The sequence below is a fragment of the Culex quinquefasciatus genome, chromosome 2 (genome assembly GCF_015732765.1).
Source record: "Culex quinquefasciatus strain JHB chromosome 2, VPISU_Cqui_1.0_pri_paternal, whole genome shotgun sequence".
Taxonomy (NCBI): domain Eukaryota; kingdom Metazoa; phylum Arthropoda; class Insecta; order Diptera; family Culicidae; genus Culex; species Culex quinquefasciatus.
This window is the reverse complement of record NC_051862.1, coordinates 181,887,283-181,912,616: the sequence shown is the minus strand read 5'-3', so window position 1 is coordinate 181,912,616 and position 25,334 is coordinate 181,887,283. Positions and strand designations below refer to the sequence as shown.

The 25,334-nt window shown below is 34.4% G+C and overlaps 2 protein-coding genes across 4 annotated transcripts in view; both read left to right on the top strand.

The window, feature by feature from the left end:
- Positions 1-25,334, top strand: part of LOC6033261 (inositol-pentakisphosphate 2-kinase) — a 233,718-nt gene that overhangs the window by 148,361 nt on the left and 60,023 nt on the right. The window lies entirely within an intron of this gene.
- LOC6033255 lies at positions 3,741-4,880 on the top strand. Its single transcript, XM_001843678.2, has 4 exons — positions 3,741-3,835; positions 3,898-4,062; positions 4,115-4,273; positions 4,343-4,880. The coding sequence occupies exons 1-4, from the start codon at positions 3,770-3,772 to the stop codon at positions 4,508-4,510; spliced, it is 558 nt and encodes a 185-aa protein (XP_001843730.2). The 5' UTR covers positions 3,741-3,769; the 3' UTR covers positions 4,511-4,880.

Sequence of the window (25,334 nt, the reverse complement as noted above, 5' to 3'; positions counted from 1 at the left end):
CCGGGAAATCCCGGGAATCCCCGGGAAATTTGAAATTTAACGAAAATTTTTCAGATCCTGTTTCTGATCAACATTTTGCAACAAAATTGTGTAGAACAGTAACTTTAATGGTCAAAATGAGTGTGAGGGTCAATTATTGGCTTGATTGCTTGTAAAACATCAAGCAACTTTGAGAAAATATATAAAAATTATAATTGTTAATGCTGTCTTTCAAATCGTATCAAGTAAAAATGTTGAGAAGTATTTTTTAAATCAAAGTGGACAGTGAAAATCTATGCTCCACAACCATAAAATTGCTTTTAAATTTGTCTCAGTGACAATAAAGCTGAAAAGAAAAAAAAACTATCACAACTCAAAATTTTTAGATATTTGAAGCGAGTTCTTGAAATTTGGTTGCATTCTTTGATAAATTTCATTTTCGTTTTTTTATGATTTTTCATGGTTTAATTTATTGTATGATTTTAGGTAAATGGTTATATGGTCTAATAAATTAATTAGATTAAAATAATTTACAAAGTGTAAAAGTGGTTGACATTAAACGACATTTTTTTCATAATTAACCTTCTAACGCCCTTGGACGGTCACGTGCATCATTAATTTATAACTTCAAATTATAATTTCTCGAAATATTTTAAACAAATTCATCTAGCATAACCCTTTTTGAAAAATTGTATTATATCAATTCAGTTTTCATCCAATTTGGTCAAGGTAAACAAAAATGCTGAACAAATTTCAATTTTTATCTTGGCCGGAAGAGGTAATATCTTATTTTCAAATGATATAAAAAAAACTTGTTTAAATAGGTTGGGCGTCATCCATACTATTCATACTTCATGGATGAAACCTTGTCAAAATAATAGCGAAATTGTTGTTGTCCAACATATAAGCAAACAATATTCCTAGTTATGAATGCTTCAAAAATTAATACTATCAACCTTGATATGAAATTAACAGACAAACTGATTAGTTCAATATGAACAGCAGATTGAAGTGAATAAAATCAAATCAGGTTATGTAATTATAATTTTTTGTATGAATTTTCAAAACATTGGTGCCAAAAGAGGCAGGCAAATGTATACTTCCGCATGTATTTCGGGAATTCCCGGGAAATTGACATATTTCCCGGGAAACGGGAAATATTTTTATCCGGGAAATCCCGGGAATTCCCGGGAAATTTTTTCCCGGGACGGGAAATTGGACGCTCTAGTATGGTTAAATTACTACTATACATAAAGCTTGATTTTCAGTTTTCGGAAAACTTAAATACCGAATAAAGTCCAAAATTTAAAAACTTTTTTACGTTTTGAAAACATAAAGAAAATTTTGAAATTGCAAAAAAAATAATCCAAGAAATTTAGAGTTATTGCAAAACTGTTTAAAAAAATGTCTCTTCAAACATTTTGCTTAAAATAAGTGGTTAAACATAAAATCATATCTAACTGAATGTTCATTGAAAAAAAAAAAACAGTTGAATACTGACCACTAGATAAATTGACATTGATTTAAAAAAAAAACAATATCGAAAATTACAAAATTAAAAAGGGAACCAGGCAAATTTTTTTTATGAATTTCTTGTCATTTTTCTAAATCCTTTGAATGAATAATTTCTGCAATTATGTTTTAATCATTCTTTGATTTAAAATGATGATGAAGTTTAAAAAAAAAATGGAACGAAATTTTAAGTTAAGTTATCTTTAACTTTTTGTCATTTCCAGTTGAAACGAAGTATCAAAAACTATACTTTTGCCAATTTAAAAAATAACATGAATGTTATAAGTATTGTTGAACTTTCGATAATTTTTTCAAAGACAAATTGTTTGTGTTTCTACTCTGAATCATAATAATGAAGTTTGTGATGTTTTTTTCAATTCTTGTTAAGTTTCTTTAATTACAAAAAATGCCTATATTTGGATATGCGTGTTATTTCAGCATTCTGGAAAAGTCTGGAAAAAGTCGGGAAAAAGTCGGGAAAAAGTCGGGAATTTGAAAATGGGATTTGAGTGGTCACCCTGGCCATAGTTTCAACACACCCTCCACTTTTATGAGATTTTTTTATTTTTAAGTTGAAAAGTCAAATTTGAAGGTAAGCTTGAGATTTTATTTTTCGTTCAAAATTTTTGTGAAATAAGACTCACGAAAAATGCAGGATGGAGCAACTCACCTAAAAAAAAAAAAATCATTTACTGAAACTGTTTTTTTCAAAAGTGCTCTTAACATCACAATTTTCAAAAACCGAACACGAGAGTCGATTTTTCTGACAATTTTACATAAAAGTCTCCATATTGACCATTGTCCTAAGTACAATCCTTGTGAAGTTATAAAAATAAAAATGTTGAAAAAATTGGTTTTTTGATGGTTTTTGACAATTTTTGTATGAAAGACTTGATTTTTCAGTCTCGAAAATATTTTTACCGAAAAGCTCGTCCAATTTCCCAAAAGTTTGTCTTTGACCACATTTCTATTGGATGTATGGGCTTACAGATATAAGCCAATTACATTGCTCATAACTGAAAACATAATATTTTTCAGTGTAGTATAGTAACCTGGATAATAAATTAGCTTAAATCATCAAAAAACGAGTTGTTTCGAAAAGTGATTCACAGAGATTTTTGAAAATAAGTGTTTTTTGGGCAAAATAAAAGAAATGATACCCAATTTTTGTGACTATACCTTTTAATATAAAATCAAAGTGCACCGTTTTTGAGATACCCTCTTGAAGTTTGATTTGAACTAAAAATTGCAATTTGCGATTTTTAAAATAGTGCCCATTGGTGATCATTCTAGGATTTTTTTTTGAGTGTCCAAAAATGACCGAAAATTTGTTCTAAGAAACACTCAAGATTGGACCTCTGGTTGTTGAGAAAGGTACAGCGGATAAAGGAAAAACAAACACTAAAGTTTACGTTTTCAATGTTTCACTTGAACAGCTCCTAATTTTTTACTGCCAATCTCTCATCTATGAATAGTCCAATTTTAATTGAAAAAATGAAAAATAAACATTTGTGAAGTTTTCTGATCGTTTTGAACAAATATTTTGAAAAATTTGGAATCAAGACTAACATTTCAAAAGGGTGTAATATTAGATATTTGGTTTAAAGGTCTTTCAATTACCTATCCATTGATGTATTAACATGTTTTTTTTTGTGAATTGTTAAATTCAAAATAAATTTAATTTAGTGCAACAAACAGGTTGCAATTTTTTAGAATCTTATAAAAATGTTTCTTGAAATGTAGAGTAGACTTTAATTTTAATAAATCTATAACATAAGAAAAGAAAAAAAGTTTTTGAAATCGAGATGATAGGGGAACAGCATCTAATCCCAGCGTGCCTCTAATGTTGCGACATTCAATTACAGCTCATTAAAAGCGTTTTCAACTGAAATCGAGTGATTAATAGCTTAGTAAGAAGTGAGCTAAGAAGTTTCTATCAAATGTTTTGCAGTCTGCAAATTGGATGGAGTTAGGAGCGATTGCTTAACCTGCCAATTAAACGAGATTTTCCCTTATGTTAAAAGTCATTGATTTGTGTAAAATTGCAATCAGACCAATTTTTCTATGCATGTTAAAAAAATAATCATGTTTTGTAGAACAAGAACAACAAATTTCTTGTTGTCGACTCTAATTGAAGTAATTTTAAAATATGTGTGTGATTTATAGTTCAGATTGATCAAAACGTGTAATAAAAAAGCATTAAATACACCCGACAACAGTTCAGTATCTCAATTTCATGACCAGTGGTAGTTGATGAACAAGTTTGGTGATCATCGAAATGGTTTTATTGTGTACAACTGGAACTACTATCTACGGATTTATTTTACTAGTGCAAATCAGCCAGGTATACGATTGTTGCCTTTTTTAATTTGATTTATTTCTCTAAACGTTTGGGTTATTTGTTAGGCTACCCTGACGCTCGAATTTGACGAGGACTTTCGGGATTGTGAAAATGGACTACCCATGCCGGGGTTTGACGCGTCTGAACTGCAAGTTATTCCCCAGGACGATGGTTCGGTTACGATGAACGGAATGCTTAAGTTCACAAAGGATTACGGGAGTCCTACGAGAGTAAGAAAAAAATATTTGAAAAATTTCAAGGAATTTCAAGTGAAACTTACAGATGAAGATGTACAGCAAACGACTTCAGCAAGGCGAATGGAAGCCGGGCATGGTTTCACGTGAAATTAGTAACCTTTGTCCAGTGATGCAGATGCCAACCGAATTGTGGTATCCGTTTACCCGGATTCTACAGCAAAAGACTTGTCCTTACCAAGCTGGAGTAAGTTGAATGTGATGAAATTTGTAAAAAAGCCCAATCCAACGTGTGTCGCACCGATTTTATTCACAGCATGAAGAACACATCAACAATGTGACCGTTGAAAACATTGCTGCCAAATTTCATGTTCCACCGGATTTTCTTGGGGAATGGCGAATGTATCACGAATTTACGACAACCAGGCAAGGATCTTCGGCGAAGGAATGTCTCATGGTACCGGTGACCGTTTCCGAGGTGTGATACAATTACAGTTAAATAAATTATTTTTTTTTTTTCCAAAAATGTGGGCCAGCAAAAATAATTATCAAATTACGAGTGCAAATTGCACTCTCAGCTGCAGCAGCGTTGAATTCTCCTTCGGTACCACCCGGGCGGGCTGGGCCAACGGACAGAAAATAGATTTTCCCGTGTAATAAAATCTTTATTAGATTTATTTTCAATTTCCACCGAGGCAAACCTCCTCCAATCTCTAACCAACCAACGCAAAACGCGAAACATACTCCCGGGCTGAGATTTATGCCCAGCCATCCCCAGTGCAACGCTGCCAGCTGGTAGGAACAGTACGAAGTGGGTTGATCCCGTGGTAACCCTTAGCACGACAAGTGATGTTCAAAATAATGTAAAACTTAATGAAGACTTATTTAGTTGAAAAATTGCATTGCATTTGCAAAATGTTAAAATGACTTCTTTGCAACTTTCTGCTACAATTTTTTGCTCTTTTCAATAAAAATAACTTGATAATGTTAGGCCCGTATTTCTGACATTCTCAAAAATTGGGCTGATTAAAAAAAAATATTTGTAGTTTCAATTTTTAAACATTGCCGGGGCTCGTGGTGTAGGGGTAAGCATAATTGCCTCTCACCTAGTCGGCTTGGGTTCGATCCCAGAAGGTCCTGGTGGCATTTTTCGAGAGGAGATTTGTCTGATCTCGCCTTCCGTCGGACGGGGAAGTAAATGTTGGCCCCGGTCTAACCTAGAGGTTAGGTCGATAGCTCAGTCTAGGTGTAGGAATCCTCTCACTGGGTCCTGCCTCGGTGGAGTCGCAGTTAGGCAGTTGAAATCTTAATCCAAAGGTCGTTAGTTCGAATCCCGGGGTGGATGGAAGCTTAGGTGTAAAACGAGGTTTGCAATGCCTCAACAATCAAGCCTTCGGACACCTAGTTTCGAAGAATCTCGTAAGCGAATAATTTGATTTTTGTTAGGTCTATTTGTCTGTGGAGATATTCAACTAAATAAAATTAGAAAAACGATGCTATAATCGATATACTATATATTTTCATTAAACATCCGTATAAAAGCATATTCCCCAACTGGGAAGCTAAGGGATGCCAAGGGTGCACATTCTTTCTCATGGAATATGTTCTTTTTCCCTGCTGGTAGACTCTCTTCTCGTGCGGTTTCGGAGTTGCATTATTTTTACTGCATCCCTCCTCTGCGCTTCTGTGCTTGAGCTCTATCATTCGTCTTAGCTGCTGCTAGTTTGAACTCTTAAGTTGGCTTGATTTAGTCTTCATTAGCTTCTATTTTTTATCACAGATCGAAAGATTAAAAAAAATATCTAAATTTTAATACTTTGAGTACAAATTCTGATCAAAAGATGGTTTTAACCAAACATTCCAGGACTTTTAAGGGTTAGCCAAGACCAACCATTTCTCCAACCGCAAAGCCAAGATGATTTATTTTGCTTTTTAGTTATTTGCTTATATTTCAAACTTTTACTGGCTGTGTTCTGCTACCATCTTGTACACAGTCATATGATACAGTTTTTTTAATGCACTCGAAGTTTTTGCCAAGTCGCGCGCAGACAGTGCGGTAGCATGTACTAGGAAGCAGTTAACTAACGCCTCCAGTGATTAATGGCGTCAATCTAGTTATGAAGAGCTGGCGGGGCGAGGGCGAGGGGCAGCTGCCCTGGTTCATAGATTATTAATCAAGTAGATGTCCCACTTGGAATTTGCTCCATATACCCAGTTGGCGACACCCCTTTAGCGCTCAGCGCGCCACCACAGTCAAGTTACAGGTACTAAATTGACAAACAAAATCGTAGCACTCTATGGACATTCCTACCAAAAGTTCGTTGACAACTGTCCTCGCAACTGTCACTCTTTCTGATTTGCTGTTTGTGAAAAAAAATCCTAATGGTAGCTGCGAGCGAGATTCAGCGGACGTAAAATATCCTCGAGATGCGCAAATATGGTTCAGCAATCAACACCATGGTGCCAATGGCCGGAGCGAACACGGGAAAGAGGAACCAGATTTGTTCAGCAAGCCAACTACTTAGACAAACACGGTCAAGTTCCCTGATTTGACGACCATTTGTCGGATGATGAACCGGATAAGAACCTACGTCTAACGTTTCGTCGATCGTAGAGATCCTTGGCGATGAACGGTTGTGAGGCGCCTAATGAAGGACCGGAAGTTAAAGGTGGAAATGACGATAAGATGAAACCACCGATTACCTGGTTGATAAGGCCGCTGTCCGCGGTTCAGGTTAGATTAGATTGTCGTGTGCGCAACAATCTAATCTAACCTAGCCCCGTTACTGCCGGAATACTCCAGTGAATATACCCTATGAATTCTGAAATTGTAAAAAATGTGAACTACAATAAAAATAATAAAGTGTGTATTTTTTATTTCCTCAAAATATAAAACATACATAATTCTTCATTTTGTTGTAATGCTGGCACAGACATCGCATGGCTTTATACACTGTTTTAAAACGTGATTTCCAGGAGAATCGTAGAAGAATCTTCCACGACGGAGGTCAGCATTTTCGTTGTCGAGAACGCTGGCTGGCTCGTGTTTGTTCTGGCAAAGCTGGAAGCATCCGGTTCGCCGCTTCCGAATTCACCGAAGTTCCGTTTTTCACCGTCACCATGGTCATCGTTTCCCGGGACATCACGAGGCTGTGAAAAACAAAATAAGCCTTTTAATGAAGGATTCCTTTTGTTTTCCTTTTTTTAAATTCACCTGCCTAATTTAACACAGCACAGCAACGTCCATTTGTTGTCGCCGCGAACCTGTTTCAAAGTTGTCTCCTTAATTAGCGGACGAGATTTTTTTCTAACACGATCAAAAATTTGCAAAGTCGAGAGAGTTTTGACATTTCATGGAAACAGCAGAAGCTACTCGAGAGTTGCTTGGATATATCCACTGAGCATTGAACTGAAACTGAAGAGGATTTTTTTTCAAGCGTTCCCAAAGGGTAAGTTAGTACCTGTGAATTGCCACACGGATAGAAATCCGGTCCGCAAATCCGAAATCAAACTGTCTTGAAATCGAAAACATCGTATGTTTTCGATTTCGTTTCAAATGTTTTCAAAAACGACAACATTTTCAACACATTCGAAAACATTTGTGTTCGAAATCGCCCCCCGCTTTTCTCAAATTTTCTGAAGCGTAACAACTGTCAAACGCAACCAAAACTGCAACCCAATTACACCGCGCGATTTTTACTGTTTGTTTATGTTTTGGTTTTTAGTTTGAGAGAATTTGTGGAAAAAAAGGTGCGCGACGAGTGGTTATCTGACGACCCGGTTCCCTCCGGATCACGTTCGGTTCTGCTGACGCAGAATGACGAGGACGGCCCGTCCTGGTTCTTCGGGAATCCGCTAGCATTGCGGCGCGTGTTTCTTCAGCGAGGACGGTTGTTGGACACCTTAGTTCTTTTTCGGCGTTGGCCAGCGGAATGTGGCTCGCGTGGTTGTCCAGCGGAACGTGATTCTTGTTCGCCGGGCCCGCGTGTTGATGAGCAGTTCCTCCGACGACGTTAGCCGCACCTAGTTCGGCCAGGTTTTCGACAACAGCGCCGGCTCGGAATCACGATTGCCGATTCCTGACAGCGGCGCCGAACCTAAGCGGCCTCCCGCCGCCCCAAAGTGCTCCCCCAGCGGTGTTTTACTGGCACGAACCGATGGATATCGCGTGGAAACTTCGCGCTGCGCGACCTTCTGAGCGCCCAGGCAGGGAACTCCTCCTCAGCAATGGGATTCGAATATAAGTGAACTGTTCAGAGAAGACAACCGGATCCAGCTACAGCAGAAGCACCACAAGCAGCGGCCAAAGGTGTTGATTCGCTACTCCATGAAGTGTGGTAAGTTTGAATGATAAAAACCTCCCGAAATACCATAACCTAATCAACCTTTTCCCTCAATAGAACTCCTGCGCCGCCGACCTCCACGGCCGCCAAGAAGAAGATATTGTTCAGCGGAAGGTAATCATCAACGAGCCGTTGCCGTGCTGCCGTTGATTGACGTCCCTGGAAAACTTGGCTGCTAACAGAGGAGTAGGAGGTTCCAACGATGCAATCATTCCGATGAAGGTGTCCGTCATTCCAGAACTGAACCTGTCCTCCTCCTCCTCCTCCTCCTCCTCCTCCTCCTCCTCCTCCTCCTCCTCCTCCTCCTCCTCCTCCTCCTCCTCCTCCTCCTCCTCCTCCTCCTCCTCCTCCTCCTCCCCTCCTCCTCCTCCTCCTCCTCCTCCTCCTCCTCTCCTCCTCCTCCTCCTCCTCCTCCTCCTCCTCCTCCTCCTCCTCCTCCTCCTCCTCCTCCTCCTCCTCCTCCTCCTCCTCCTCCTCCTCCTCCTCCTCCTCCTCCTCAAATTTCAATATTTTAAGGCATTGATTTTTAAAAAATTAACAATCGAAAACTCTACAATTCTAAAGTTTCTTTATTTTAAATTTTAAAATTGTTAAATTCAAACATTCTAAAATTTTAAATTCCCAAATTCTAAAATTATAAACTTCAAGAATTATATAATTCAAAAACTCTAAAATTCTGAAATTCTGAATTACTGAAATTCTTAAATAGCAAAATTCTTAAATACCACAATTCTAAAATCCTTTAATTTTTAAATACCACAATTCATAAATTTTAAAGTACTAAAATCTTAAAATTCATGCATTCTAAAATTTAAAAATTCTCGAATTCAAAAATCAGAAAATTCAAAAATTTTAATAATTCTAAGATTTTTAAAATCTCAAATTTGGAATTCCTCAAAATATAAAATGGCAAAATTCTAACATTCTAAAAATAAAAAATAATTATTCTAAAATCCTGGAATTCTCAAAAAACTTAAATTCTAAAATTCTAAAATTCTAGAATTTCTTAAATTCTAAAATTCTAAAATTCTAAAATTTCTTAAATTCTAAAATTCTAAAATTATAAAATTCTAAACTTTTAAAATTCTAAAATTCTAAAATTCTAAAATTCTAAAATTTCTTAAATTCTAAAATTCTAAAATTATAAAATTCTAAACTTTTAAAATTCTAAAATTCTAAAATTCTAAAATTCTAAAATTCTAAAATTCTAAAATTCTAAAATTCTAAAATTCTAAAATTCTAAAATTCTAAAATTCTAAAATTCTAAAATTCTAAAATTCTAAAATTCTAAAATTCTAAAATTCTAAAATTCTAAAATTCTAAAATTCTAAAATTTAAAATTTAAAATTTAAAATTCTAAAATTCTAAAATTCTAAAATTCTAAAATTCTAAAATTTAAAATTTAAAATTTAAAATTCTAAAATTCTAAAATTCTAAAATTCTAAAATTCGAAATTTAAAATTCTAAAATTTAAAATTCTAAAATTCTAAAATTTAAAATTCTAAAATTTAAAATTCTAAAATTCTAAAATTCTAAAATTCTAAAATTCTAAAATTCTAAAATTCTAAAATTCTAACATTCTAAAATTCTAAAATTCTAAAATTCTAAAATTCTAAAATTCTAAAATTCTAAAATTCTAAAATTCTAAAATTCTAAAATTCTAAAATTCTAAAATTCTAAAATTCTAAAATTCTAAAATTCTAAAATTCTAAAATTCTAAGATTCTAAAATTCTAAAATTCCAAAATTCTATAATTCTAAGATTCTAAGATTCTCAAATTCTAAAATTCTAAAATTTTAAAATTCTAAAATTCTAAAATTCTAAAATTCTAAAATTCTAAAATTCTAAAATTCTAAAATTCTAAAATTCTAAAATTCTAAAATTCTAAAATTCTAAAATTCTAAAATTCTAAAATTCTAAAATTCTAAAATTCTAAAATTCTAAAATTCTAAAATTCTAAAATTCTTAAATTCTAAAATTCTAAAATTCTAAAATTCTAAAATTCTGAAATTCTAAAATTCTAAAATTCTAAAATTCTAAAATTCAAAAATTCATAATTTTGAAAATTCAAAAATTCAAATATTTAAAAATTCCTTAATTCCTAAATTTCTAAATTCAAAAATTCAAAAATTTAAAAATTCCTAATTCCTAAATTCCTAAATTCCTTAATCCCTAAATTCCTTAATTTTTAAGTTCCTAAATTCCTTAATTCCTATATTCCTATAATTTTTAAATTCCCAAATTCCCAAAATCCCAAATTCCTAAATTCCTTAATTTTTAAATTTCAAATTTCCCAAATTTCCAAATTCCCAAATTAAAAAAAATCACTAATTCCCAAATTCCCATATTCCCAAATTCCCAAATTAAAAAATTAACTAATTCACTAATTCACTAATTCACTAATTCCCTAATGCCCAGATTCCAAAATGCTTAAATTCTCGAATCCCCGAATTCTTAAATTCCCAAATTCTTAAATTACCAAATTCCCAAATTCTCAAATTCCCAAATTCACTAATTCTCAAATTCCCAAATTCTCAAATTCCCAAATTACCATGTTCCCAAATTCCTAAATCAGCAAATTCACTCATTCACTTATTCCCAAATTCCCAAATTCTTAAATTTTCAAATTCCGTAATTTTCAAATTCCCAAAATTCACAAATTCACACATTCTCAAATTCCCAATACTCAAATTCTCAAATTCTGAAATTCCCAAATTCTTGAATTCCCAAATTCCCAAATTCTTCAATTCCCAAATTCTCAAATTCCTAAATTCTCAAATTCCTTAATTCACAAATTCACAAATTCCCAAAGTCCCGAATTCTTAAATTCCCAAATTCTTAAACTCCTTAATTCCTAAATTCATAAATTCCTAAATTCCTAAATTCCTAAATTCCTAAATTCCTAAATTCCTAGATTCCTAAATTCCTAGTTTCCTAAATTCCTAGATTCCTAAATTCCTAAATTCTTAAATTCCTAAATTCCTAAATTCCCAAATTCCTAAATATTAATTTCCCAAATTCCCTAATTTTCAAATTCCCAAAATCCCAAATTCACATATTCACAGATTCCCAAATTCCCAAATTCTTAAATTCCCAAATTCTTAAATTCCCAAATTCTTAAGTTCCCAAATTCTCAAATTCCCAAATTCTCAAATTCCCAAATTCCAGAATTCCCAAATTCCTAAATTCTCATATTCCCGAATTCCCAAATTCCCGAATTACTAAATTCTCAAATTCCTAAATTGCTAAATTCCTTATTTCCCAAATTACCAAATTCACATATTCACAGATTCCTAAATTCCCAAAATCCAAAATTCACAAATTCCCCAATTCCCAAATTCTTAAATTCCCAAATTCCCAAATTCCCGAATTCCCAAATTCCCAAATTCCTAAATTCCTAGATTCCTAAATTCCCAAATTCCTAAATTCTCAAATTCCTAAATTCCTAAATTTCTAAATTCCTAAATTCCTTATTTCCCAAATTCCCAAATTCCCAAAATCCTAAATTCACATATTCACATATTCACAGATTCCCAAATTCCAAAATTCTCTAAATCCCAAATTCCCAAAATCCCAAATTCACATGTTCACAGATTCCCAAATTCCCGAAATCCCAAATTCACAAATTCCCAAATTCTTAAATTCCCAAATTCTCAAATTCCCAAATTCCCAACTTCCCAAATTCGTAAATTCCTAAATTCTCAAATTCCTAAATTCGCAAATTCTCAATTTCCCAAATTCTTAAATTCTCATATTCCTGAATTTCTAAATTTCTAAATTCCTTGATTCCTAAATTCTTAAATTCTTAAATTCTCAAATTCCCAAATTCCCAAATTCCTAAATTCCTAAATTCCTTAATTCCAAAATTGCCGAATTCCCAAATTCCTAAATTCTCAAATTCCTAAATTCCTTAATTCCTAAATTCCTAAATCTCAAAATACCACATTATCAGGTTCTTGAATTCCTAAATTTTCTAATTCCGATATTCCCAAATTTTTAAAATAACATATTACCATGTTCCTAAATTCACAAATTCCCTAATTTTGATTCGGGATTCCCAGATCCAGAAAATCCCAAATTCCCAACTCCACATTCTAAAATCCCCAGATTCCCATATTTCCTGATTGTCAAAACACTAATTTTTTGTATTCCCATATTCCAAACAAACACACACACACACACACACACACACACACACACACACACACACACACACACACACACACACACACACACACACACACACACACACACACACACACACACACACACACACACACACACACACACACACAAAGATTAGTTTTTTAATTAATGATGTATTTTTTGCCTCAATAAATAAAAAAAACGAATCAACTGTTTTACTGAACCAAATGAAATATCCAACGGTCAATTCAAAAACCAAAACCAACGGTCAATTCAAAAACCGATTAAACCGTTCGGGATGGCTGCGTGCTTTTTGTTTTGCCAGACGTCACCAACCGTGACGACTCAAAATCGACAACATTGTTCTCGATTTTGTTGCAAATGTTACCGGACGACTGGTCGACAACATTCTGAAACGAATTTCAGAACGAATCGAGAACAATGTTGTCGATTTCCCGGACAGGATTTCTATCCGTGCACCAGGTGTAATTTTGGCGTGGCGGTAGTGTCGCCAGCCCCAACAGGGGAGTGGCGTATCTATATATATTTAGTCTATGCCTGGTTGCAGATGTAGATCTGTTGCTCGCACCAATAATCTACGATCGATTAGCACACTTTCCACGACGACGACTTCCCACACATCATCAGCAGCTAGTCGACTATTGATGGGCTGGCTGGATCCAAAAACGGGTTCCATCTGGAAGAGAGCATGTTTGGGCGTGTTTACAGACAGACCAAATTCGTCATCGGCGGGAATGATGGTTGCGGCGCCGCGCACGGTCGTCAATTATTTATTCCTCAATCGCTAATAAATTTCGTTTGATTGATTATTCAATTTAATCGAGTCCGCAGACGGAACTCGATGGAGCGACACAGGTTCAAACTGTTTAAGGGGTTGTTTGATGGATTTGTTTATCAGACACGCGTGTTTGGGGGTTTTGCTGGGAATCATTCTAGGAATTGAGCTCCGGTATGTAAACAAACTAATATATTATTCGGAGTTTGTGGGGAAATATGATTTAGAATGTTTAATGGACACAAAATAGTAACTCCATTTAAGTTAAATATTGAATTTACAATCTTAAAACACTGTTCTTGAGTAAAAGTAATTTTTGAGTAAAAATAGCTTTACAGATAAGGAAAATAATGTAGAAAATTATTAGTTGATTGAATATTTTTGAAGTTTGTTAATAAGCTAAACTGCCGCTCGAATCTAGTCCGTCCCATATGTAAAAACAGCAAGCCGAGAAAAACGCACTTTAAATTTGTCCCGCCCATAAGCTTACGTGTTAGAATTTTTCGAAAAAGTGAATTTTCTACGGTTTTCTGGAACAAAGTACTAAATTTTATTGGTTTTTCTGATAGGTCACAAGATTTCGAATCGAACTAAATCATTACTTCAAAATTGACGAAATTACATATGGGACGGACTTGCTTCGAGCGGCAGTAAACCATTATTGAGTTATTTTATGTTTTTGTAAGAAACATTTATGCCATAATTTCAAAATCATGACTTATGACTAACATTTAACATTTAATTTTTGTAGAGGCAAGATATTAAATATGCAGCGGAATTAAAAGGAACAATTCGTCTCTTTGTATTCATAATAAAATACCAAAACTTAGGACAATCCGTACACCTTAACTACCTTCGAAGAATGTTTTTTTTAAAGTTTTATGGTAATCTTTGTAAGTTAATTAGCTTAAGCCAATTGTGATTGTTTTTTTAACTAGAAGTGATTTTGAACTTCTGCTAACTTTTTGTTGAATGTTTTAAGGAAAAAATGTTAAATTTTACTTATGTATGTAAATAAAATTACAAGCATTCTGGATTATAAACAACTATTATTATTAAAAAAAAAATGCTCATAGTCAAATGAACACATTTTTTACATAAACTGTAAAAAAACATTTGCTGGTTTGTATTTTTTAGTAAAAAGTAGTCTATCGAATTAAAACCGACAGATAATCCGGTTCAAAAAATTTTAATTCAAGAGATCAGAAATCGTCTTCTGAATTTTGGATGCTTTTTTTTCGTTGACACTGAAAACTATTTTCTTTCTGTTTTTTTTTTATATCTCAGCAATTGTAAATCCGATCTAAAAATTGTTTGTAGCTGATCTACAGGAAATTTGCCGAGCTTTACTAACAATTATTTTCAAGGATGGTCAAGTTTAACTATCTAATGCCTAATTTTTTTGAGATTTTTTATTTTTACCGTGTTCAGGAGGTCATTTGAGAACCTTTTGTTTCTGAAAGTATTTGACTCATTCTACTGCCTCGTAGCATTACCTTTGAGCAACTCTCTACGAAATCGGCCGATTTCGACCATTTTCATTTTTGTATTTTTTTATTTGGCTCAAACTTTGTGGAGGCCTTGACCAAAGAAGCTATTTTGTGTCATTTTTTCACCCATACAAGTCTCCATACAATTTTGGCTGCTGTCCATACAAAAATGGTAAGTAAATATACAAACAGCTGTAACTGATCAATTTGGTGTCTTCGGCAAAGTTGTAGGTATTTTTGAGGACTATTGAGAAAGAAATAGGTACACGGAAAAAATTGCGGATTTTTTAATCAACTTTTTCTTCACAAAAACTCAATTTCCCAAAATATGTATTTTTTTTTATTTTCGAGATTTTTTTATATGTTTTAGGGGACAAAAAAAAAAACGCAATTTTTGAGCCATAAGGAAACATGGTCAAAAAATCTTACGCCCAGTTATGAAATTGAAATTTTTAAATCAAGACTAACATTTGAAAAGGGCCAAACATTGAATATTATTATTTTTTTTTTCAAAATATTTTTTTCGAAAAAATCGACAAATTTCACGAATGTTTCATGCTTTTCCATTGAAAATCGAACTATTAGTTGCTGAGGTATCGACATTAGAAAATGGTGGGTTTTTTGGGTAAGATTTAGAAAACTTCAATTTTCCTGTTTCTTTTTGTATAAGCCACTGTATCTCAGCAACCAGAGGTCCAATCTTCAATTTCAATTTTAGCAAAATTTTCTGAACTCTTAAAAAAAATCGGAAATGGTCACTTATGGCCGGGACCACTAGCGTGTACAGGGTGGGGCAACATGGGGCAGTTGCCCCACCATCCTCAGAAATTTGTTCTAAAATTCCCAAGGGGGTGTCCATAAAAGACGAAATTTTCAAAACGCTCATATTGTTGCCCCACCTTCCTTGAGGATCTGGGCACTCTAGTGGCCGGGACCCGCGGCGTAGGGGAAAGCGTGGTTGCCTCTCACCCAGTCGACCTGGGTTCAATCCCAGAAGGTCCCGGTTTGTCTGATCACGCCTTTCTTGGGACGTCTAACCTAGTGGTTAGGTCGTAAGTTCAATCCAGGTGTAGGAGTGAGTCGTCTTCCTGGGTCCTGCCTCGGTGGAGTTGCTTGTAGGCAGTTGGACTCACAATCCAAAGGTCGTCAGTTCGAATCCCGGGGTGGATGGAAGCTACGGTGTAAAAAGAAGTTTGCAATTGCCTCAACAATCAAGCCTTCGGACATCTAGTTTCGAGTAGGAATCTCGCAATCGAGAACGCCAAGGCAATGCTGTAGAGCGAATAATTTGATTTTTTGATCACTTATGGTTACTATTTTTCAAAATCGAAAAACTGCAAACATTTCGCTTAGATCAAACTTTCGGTGGCTATATCTTGAAAACGGAGACCTTTATCAAAAAATCCTGTAGAGTACTTTTCGATTGGAAATTCAATTTCATAAAAAAAAATTATGTCAAATTTTGTTTTGTATGAAATTTCGTAATTTTTCAAAAATCACTATTTTTTCGAAAAATTATAACTCGGCGGCTGATGGTTTGACCATACTTCTCTATGGCTCAAAAGTTGTGGATTTTTGTCTCTTGAATCTTGAAAATAAAAAAATACGCCGTTTGGGGAATTGAGTGGAAAAAAGTTAATAAAAAAATCGGCAATTTTTTTTTCTGCATGTACCAATTTTTTTTATCTAAATAGTCCTCAACAATACCTTCAACTTTGCCGAAGACACCAAATTGATCAGAAAATTCACTCAAAAGTTACAGCTGTTTGAATATTTACGCACCATTTTTGTATGGACAGCTGACAAAAATGTATGGAGACTTGTATTGGTGAACCAATGATTTTCTTTTGAGGCTGATTATTCCATGGCTGGTCATATCCCCACAAAGTTTAAGCCATATAAAAAAAAATAAATATACAGAAAAACTATTTCTGGTTTTGGTAGAGAATTGCTCTTCTTCTTTACAATACCCGCTGAAAAATGGATTTCATGCCCGCTTTGAATTAAATCATATATTTTATTTACATTCGAAGGTAAATTCGATTTTGATCCAAAAAATTTAGTCAAGAATTTGTTTCAAACCGAGCAGAAGGAAATAACATGGAAATACCAAATTGGGCAAGTAACAGCGACCAAAATGTGCTCTTTGGTTGATGTTGTTAATATGAAAGTGAATATAAAACAATCAATTTACTTGATAATCAAAGCACTTATGTTGCATTCGTTTTGAAAATCATTTTAGTAAAAATTATGACCTTGTCAAAATTTGTCGAAATTTTTCAAAATACTGTAATACAAAAAAAGTGGTATCCTTCCGAAATTTTTATCAATTTCGAGTCATTGAATTAGGGGGTATATCAATGAATAAAAGAATAACTTTGAAATCTTCGATTTTCAATGAAAGCATTCGTGTTGAGATTGGTATGATAACAAATCTTGCATAATCCTTAAAACAAATTTTCAAGGGTTCTTGAATACCAAAATTTGGTACTGATACTAGAGAAAGGTACAATTACGCATTTCCCTTGTTATTTTACCTGTTCGGGTAATTGAATTTACTGGGCAAATGTCAGCAGAAATCAGTACCACAACAAAGTATGGCAAATCCCACACAGCACAACCTACATCATTCGCTCAGCTGCACGCACCTGTATTTATATTAAAAATGGTGTTTTGGCACTGTGAATAAGTTTGAATGTTATATTTCATTTCGTATCACATTTAAAAAAAAATTATCATTGACTTTGAATTGATTGCTTTTGTTTAAAACTGGAATGAAATATTTTTTTTTTGTTTTATATCGTTTTTAAATTTTATAGCAAATTTCTTGGTGTGTTTAGAGTAATAGCACCCGCCTGCCAATTAGTGGTAAACAATGCAATCATGACCAACTGCCATTGCTGGGGCTGGCTGCTGGATGCATCACAGCCACGTTTCAGTGCAATGTGCACATCTACCGGTAACCAGCTAGTCAACGTGCCAAACGACATCTCTCTCTCTCTCTGCCAAGGGGGAGGAGTGTTGAACGAATCAGTGCAAATTTGCAACTGTAATCACCTCTCTCGGCTTGTTATGAAGAGACAAAAATGTATTGGGTAAATTCAATGTTAAGTATGAAGGGAGCTTTCTTAACAATAATGTTTCATATTGGACATGATTTTATTAGTCAATACCAGCGCCCTCTCAAGAGACCTACTGTTCAACAAATGGGAGGAATGTTATTCCGATAATTAATGTTGCAGACTTATCCGCTATATTAATGTTTCATAAGGCATTTATAAAATATAATTGAAATGAAATGTTTCAAACCCAGTGTAATTTTCAAAAGCAGCAACTTTCAATACTCTTCTCAGCCAGAAAAAAAACTCACCAATTTCAGCTGGTTAGTACCGTTTTCTGATTGAAATTTGCTAACCCCATTTTCGAGTTGACGGGCAAATAATTGATAATTGAGCAATTTTGTTTATCACCCCGATTGAGAGAGGCATGCATTTTGCGCGACAACGACTTGGCGATGTGCAACCCACAGCAGCAGTACCAACAGCAGCCAACACTCAATCGAGAAGTCATGACGATAAATTATCCTTGTTTACAAAAGCGCAAGTAATCTTCTTAACATACGATGTCGCAAATACGAGCGACAAAAAAAAAGAAGAAATCTTCACATAATGAAAATAATCGATTCAACCTTGGCACAGATAACTTCTTGCATCGTGGCAGGACTTGTAGGCAAGTTATTGAGGCGCACCATCAGAATGTCAATTTCCTTGAGCTGGGCGTCCCTGGCCAGAATCTGGGCACTTCATTCAACGTTGATCCTTAAGTATTGTCTTGTTTAAAATTTTGCAAAATAAGCAAAAAATATGATATTTTAATCATAAAATTTTTATTTGTGGGATTTATACACACAAACTCTCGACTGAACATTGCTACTGGCAAAACATTTAAGTCTTTCCGCACAGCATACCACTTGGTGCGCAATTTGCTGATACCAACGTGCGGTGGTGGTTACCCTTAAAGGGGAAAAATCATCCAAATGATTGAGAAAACAAGTCTTCTCAGAACACGCGCAGCACGACGAGCTCCCTATAAAGATAGACCTAGATAATCCTTGGAATATGGAATAAAGTCACCTGCTGGGCGGTCTGGAATAACAAGTTCGTAGAAAAATGGTCGGTTATCTCGGTACACGTGTGTCAAACTAATGTATTTACATCAAGATAGCTTAGACTAGGATAGTTACAGTATTTCAAAGAAATTTTAAGTTTGAAGGGTAATCTGTAACAAATGGAATCTAGAGGACACTTCGAAGCAAAAAAGAGCTAAATTTTTAAGTAAAAGCCGAATAAAATTAGTTGCTGATTCTAGCAGCCTAAGCCAAATCAAATTAAATGAATTTTAACTCTTAATAGTTTTTGGTTTGTGTTCCAGGTTTAAGCTTCTCATTTTATTATTTTTTTTTCTAAAATCAACTTTCCTTACAAGTCTTACCAGTTAAACTTGTTCTTTATATAAAAAAATCATAATGTCGATTGCTAAAAATTCTATAAAATATTAAAAAAAATTGCCAAAGAAAAAAACTGACCTTTAAAAACCTCAGATTTTGTGTCAGTTTTCATGAAAAACCTTGCTTAATCCACCTTAAGGTGGTTGGCCCCTTCCTCACATTAATATACTCTTGACTAGTGTTGTCAGATTTTCATCCTATTGCACTCATTGGAAAGGTCTTGCGATTACTCATCTAAAGATGGGTCGCATAATAGATAAAGACATCTTTTTTTATCAAAATATCTAAGTCCTCATAACATTTGACAGGGTTATCAGATCTTCAATATTTTGAACGCATTGGAAAGGTCTTTTGATTACCTATCCAACGATAGGTCGCATTAGAGATCTGGACAACGTTTTCATAAAAAATATCTGCCTGTGGAAAGTGTATAAATAACACTAAAATGCTTATCCCGGGCAGACGGTAATAACGAAATTCATGCCATTTCAATAACAAATGCTGTTAAAATAACAAAAAATGTTATGGAATATTCTTGCAAAATCCATTTTTGCATAAGAGCTTAATAACAGTTTATGTTATTATAACCAAATTTGTTATTGGTCTGATATTGGTTGAAAGTCAAAACAACTTGGGAATAACATTTTTTGTTATGGAAGAATAACTCCAATTGTTATTGGGATGATCGGATTAGTTGTTAAAATAACAAAAAAGAATAACAAAGATTTGTTCGAAGAATAACGCAAAATGTTATAAGTCTGTTATTACAATAACAACCCAATATCAAAAAAATCATAACGGTGAATAACAAATCTTGTTATAAATAACATAAAATGTTATTGGCCTAGTATTTTCAAATAACAAAAAATGTTTTTCCCACGTGATTTCCGTCTGCTCGGGATAACTTTTGATAGGTTTGTCAGACCTTAAATAGTTTGGACTCGTTTGAAAGGTATTTTCAATACCTTTCTAAAAATGTACAACATGCCGGGTTTTCTTACAAAAACGATCCTTTTTACAATCTTCCGGATATAAGTCAAAATCGTTTTTTAGAATAACTTTTGAAGTACTTTTAACTAAACTTGCTGGTTTTTATAGAGACTTATGGGGCCCCAAGACGAATCGAATGAGACCAAATCTCAGCTGCTCAGAATTTGATTCTGAGTCGATATGTATACGTGAAGGTGGGTATAGGAGTTTTACATAAGAAGTTCATTTTTCGAGTGATTTTATAGCCTTTCCTCAGAAATGTGAGGAAGGCAAAAAGTTCCATAAAGAACGGTTGTTGCAAAAATCCTCAAAATGTAGTTTTTGAGTAGCTACCTTAAAAATATTAGGGCCGTTGCAAATATTTTTCAAAGTTTATGCCCCTCCCCCCTCCCCCACTTCTAAATTAGTCTGTAAAATCAGGGGGCAAAAAAATATTTTTCCAAAAAACTTCAAAATTTCCATGAAAATAGTAGTCTAATGAACTGAAAAGAATCTAAAATACATTTCTGCATTGATAATCATATTTAGCATATTTATGTTTAACAATGTTTTGAATTTTTATGAAATTCCAATGTACAGCACCTCAAAAATTTTATTTTTCGCAAAAAATAAAATTTTCGTCAATCCTTAGATATTTTGGAAACTAATGATGGAAAAACAACTGGACAGGTGTATAATGCATTTTAAAACACTTTTTTCATTAAAATGTTGAAACCATGGCTCGTAGTTTCAATTTGTAAACTTTTTTATTTTAAAGTTTATTTTTAGTAAAAAGTGTCGAAGCCTTTACTCAGATTTGTTAAAATAAGTGTAAAATAATTCTAAACGACACATGTGCTTAAATGTCAGTTGATATGACTGTTTCGTTGTTTTTAGCTAATCAAAAAGTGCTAGTTTTGAGAAGATTATGCAATATTCCATTTCAAGAAGATTTTGAAACTTTTTTTGATAAAAATATTAATAATTTTAAAACAAATCATTGAAACTAGTTATACATAATATGAAAACCATTTTTTTTTTTAAATAGAGAGAATTAAATATAAAAATGATTTGGCTGAAAACAAACATTTGGTCACGATCTACGGATTTCGCGGCTTCCGTGAAATAGCGAAAAATCACTTCAGGTTTTTTTTATATCCGTATTCTCCGCCTCATTTGCTAGAACCAAATCATCAAAAATGTTGCTTTTGAGACACAGATAGTCAAATATCAATTCTTCACGCAGACTTGTTTGGATGAAGAAATTATGCAAAATGGCTTTGTTGTTCATAGGGTCATCACAAAATGCTTTACAAAATGCAAGTATCTAAGAAATAGTTTTTTTACGAATTTAATTAAAAATGCTTAAATTTTATGATTTCTAAACAATTTTTGCAAAGGCCCATCTCTTTTAGCTCATTTCTGGGGCCACCAGGGACTAGCCAAACTCCACTAGTGAGGCGTAGGCCCAACATTGACATACACTGGATTAAATTATCGATTCATCATTAAAAAGTTTTTAAAGGAATCAAGATAAAAAATCTTAAAATGAGATTCTGTCGTTTTAGCACCAAAAAATCCATGCTGTATAAGTTGTTTTTTTTTTGTGTAAATTTAAATAAAACCAGCAAAACATTTTTTTCCTCGCCATTCCTCAATCCAAGATAACACACCATTAATTCCGTTTATATCGGCATCCCTGCCGAAACACGGTTGACCTTTAACCTTTTCTTTCTATGGAGAGATACATTTGACGCGAACTTTTGCCGTGGAGGAGGATACTATTGGGACCGCAGCTGAGCTAACCAAATCATCCGAAGCCAAAAATATGCCTTCACAACGGCATCACGAACGGGGACTATCTCCGGGGGCCCATCTCTTGGCACGGTTGACCTTGTCCAGGAATGAAACCGTTTCCTCGGGTGGATTACAAAGTGGTGTTGACTTGTCACTCTTTGACAGTTTTTGGGAGATTAGTGTATTACGTGCCCCAGCACAAAATTCCGATGGTAAAATCGCATACAAAAGCATGCACATCAGCAAAAGTATGTAATATTGCATGAGAAGACGCGGGAAACTTTCCGCTACATCGGTGTTGATCCAGACAATTCCACAGCGGCAAGATAGCCGAGAGGGTTGGGGCGCGGGTGGGCAAAATTTTTTTTTCTTTCGTGTATGCTTTTTGTGTACACGTTTTCTCATACAATATTACATGATTTGGCTCACAATGTAGATGCGCATCTTTTGCAAACGATTTTACACAGATTTTTTTTTACTTTGTGTTTCAAACTGAGGGTGCCAAAGTTGACAGTTGCTTTTGCTTTACTTGTATTTTTTCCGATAATTTTAATAAAAACACGACAGGCTAACACTACGCCAACGGGTTTAGCACGCCCACACTGCCGATTGACAATATTTTACGATCCAGAAATAAACTGACCGGCCAAGACGTTTGCTCGTCTAAAATTCCCGAAAGATCATCATCCTTACTCAATGGTTGTCTCCGTTACTTCTGCTATCTTGGTGTGATGCTGGTGGCGGCGGCTGATAGGTTCGAAATAACTGTTCATAAGTTGTTGTTTTTTTTTGCCTCAACCTCACGTTATTGAACAGTCACATGCGGAAGAAATATACCCCCCGAATGGGGTGTTTCGCCATCCGTTGAACGCCTTCGTTCAGTTGCTGAATCGATCTTGAAAATTGACGAGCGACCCCTCGAACCAGACTAGTCATCATCGGACTTTTTTTTGTTGTGATGGAGAGCGGAAAAAAGTGAAGCATAAGCCGACGACTTAACAGATTATACCACATTGACCACGGCGCTCGCTGCTGCTCGGGGATGAAACCAGAAATCGTAAAAAAAAACCATCACGATTTCACGAACCGACAACTCGAAGATTTGCCAACAACTTAGGGTTAGCTATGAAGAGTATAGTTTGAGGAAGTGGTGTTGGCACTCATCGGAGGATCCACCCTAGTCCGAAGCGATTACCAACGATCTTCAGGGTGTGCTAATCTGTCGGAAGTGTACACTTCTCTTTTTTGGGTTAGGTTATGTGTGAAAACGCCCTGTCGTAACTGTCGTCCTTCCCGATTGGGGTAACTGCCAATGTAAGGTTGTCACCCTGCACTTTGAACAGTTTGTTTCTTGCAACTTTGGTGGACAGATAAAACAATGAACTTTAAAGCGCAATTTTATGGATCTCCACGCTAAAGCTGACTTACACAATGAGTTAAGTGCAAATTTACGACCAATGCTGACGGATGCTGGCATTAGCAACATGTTTGCATTAGCCCGCAGTGAGTCACAAATAGGTAATAACGCGGCAACCATGGTCAAGTGATTGGTTTGTAAATCTGGTGTTTGTCTATATCTGCTGTAATAAATGCTAGGTAGTTGGTTGCATTTGTGCTATCTTGGAGCATTAGCATTTTTTAAAGAGTACTTCTATTTTTTTAACCCTCCGAAACTTAAATTTTTAATAATAATGTTTGAAAATCTGGCCACCCTGTCATTTAATTTAACTACATAAAATTGATGTTTCAAGCTTTAAAGCAGAATACTGCTGTTTTTTTGTTTTTTACTTTTTGAGTTTTTGTTTTTTTTTTGGAAATCGTACCATGGGATTTGAACACTTTGTTCGTGGTCCCAATTGTATGAACGCTTGTTCAAGATTTTGAGGATTTTTTTTTTTCGTGTCTTGAAATTTTAATATTAATAACATTTCTGCAATTTTCCCTTTATAAAATTTCTTCATTTGAATTTGTTTTTGTTATTTCCATCAAAATTTTGAAAACAACAAAAGGTTGCTGAAATTGATTGTAGCCTAAAATGCAAAAATGAAGTTTTTTTTTAGAACTACGCAACCCGCCACCAACAAACGAGGCGATTCACTGAATCGCGACGAAAAATGCAAATGCAAAATGTCACTTTCCAGGCCAACAGCACCCGTCAATGTGCGTGTAGGACCATTGTAAATATATGCAAAACTAACCCAAGTACCAAGTACTAACTGATGTTCAATGCCCAAACACACACACACACAGCAACTGTTTATGCAGGGGTTAAATGAAACATTTGAATAACAATGCCTAATTGAATTTGCAATTTCATCTATTGAAAATCTCGGCGCGGCAAACATTTTCATTGAGGTGTTGTTGCTTTCTACTCTTGATGCTTTATTTATTTATTTTCCAACAATTGCCGGATCGTTGCTCCATTTGCAAGTAAATCACAAGCCCACACACACAGAAAGAGACGCAGCCACCCATTAATATGTACTTATTTTAGTCGTACCTGGTAGCCCTGACAACGCTGTGCACTTAAAGCGAGAGTAGATTTTTTGTTGTTGTGTATTTGGTATAATGTAGTCAAATATGCGAATCTCGAGATCTCGGGTTGGTGGACAATGGCCTCGGACTGAACACGAAACTCTTGTTTTTGTTAACCCTTCTGATTTTGAGTTTGAAATCGGTTGCAAAAGTACTCTAAATTAATCTACAGAGAGGCATTTGGATTCAAATTCAATTGAGGAAATTGCAGAATTTTGAATTCGAGTGAGTTTGGTCATTTGATTAAACACATTTCATACTTATTTTTTATTGCATATTTACAATAGGCATGGATTTTTGAAACGCAAAAGCCGACTTTCAATTATATTCATTGCAAAGAAGTTAAACATATGAGCAGTTCTCTACGAAATCGGTATTTTTTTTATTTTTATTTTTGTATTTTTAAATCTGATTGAAATTTTTTTTGTGCCTTTGGTGCTTTTCGAAAACAAAATTAAAAAAAATAAATCAAGGCTAACATTTTAAAAGGGCGTAATATTGAATTGTTCTCGAAAAGATCGGAAAATTTCACGAATGTTTCATATTATAACATTTTAAATCGGACCATTAGTTGCTAAGATATCGACATTAGAAAATGGTGGGTTGTTTGGGGAGACTTAGATAACATAAATTTTCCTCTTTTTAAACCTTTGAATGACAATATCTCAGCAACTAAGGGTCTTATCAACAAAGTTGAAAATAGCAATATATATAGAGAATTTTCA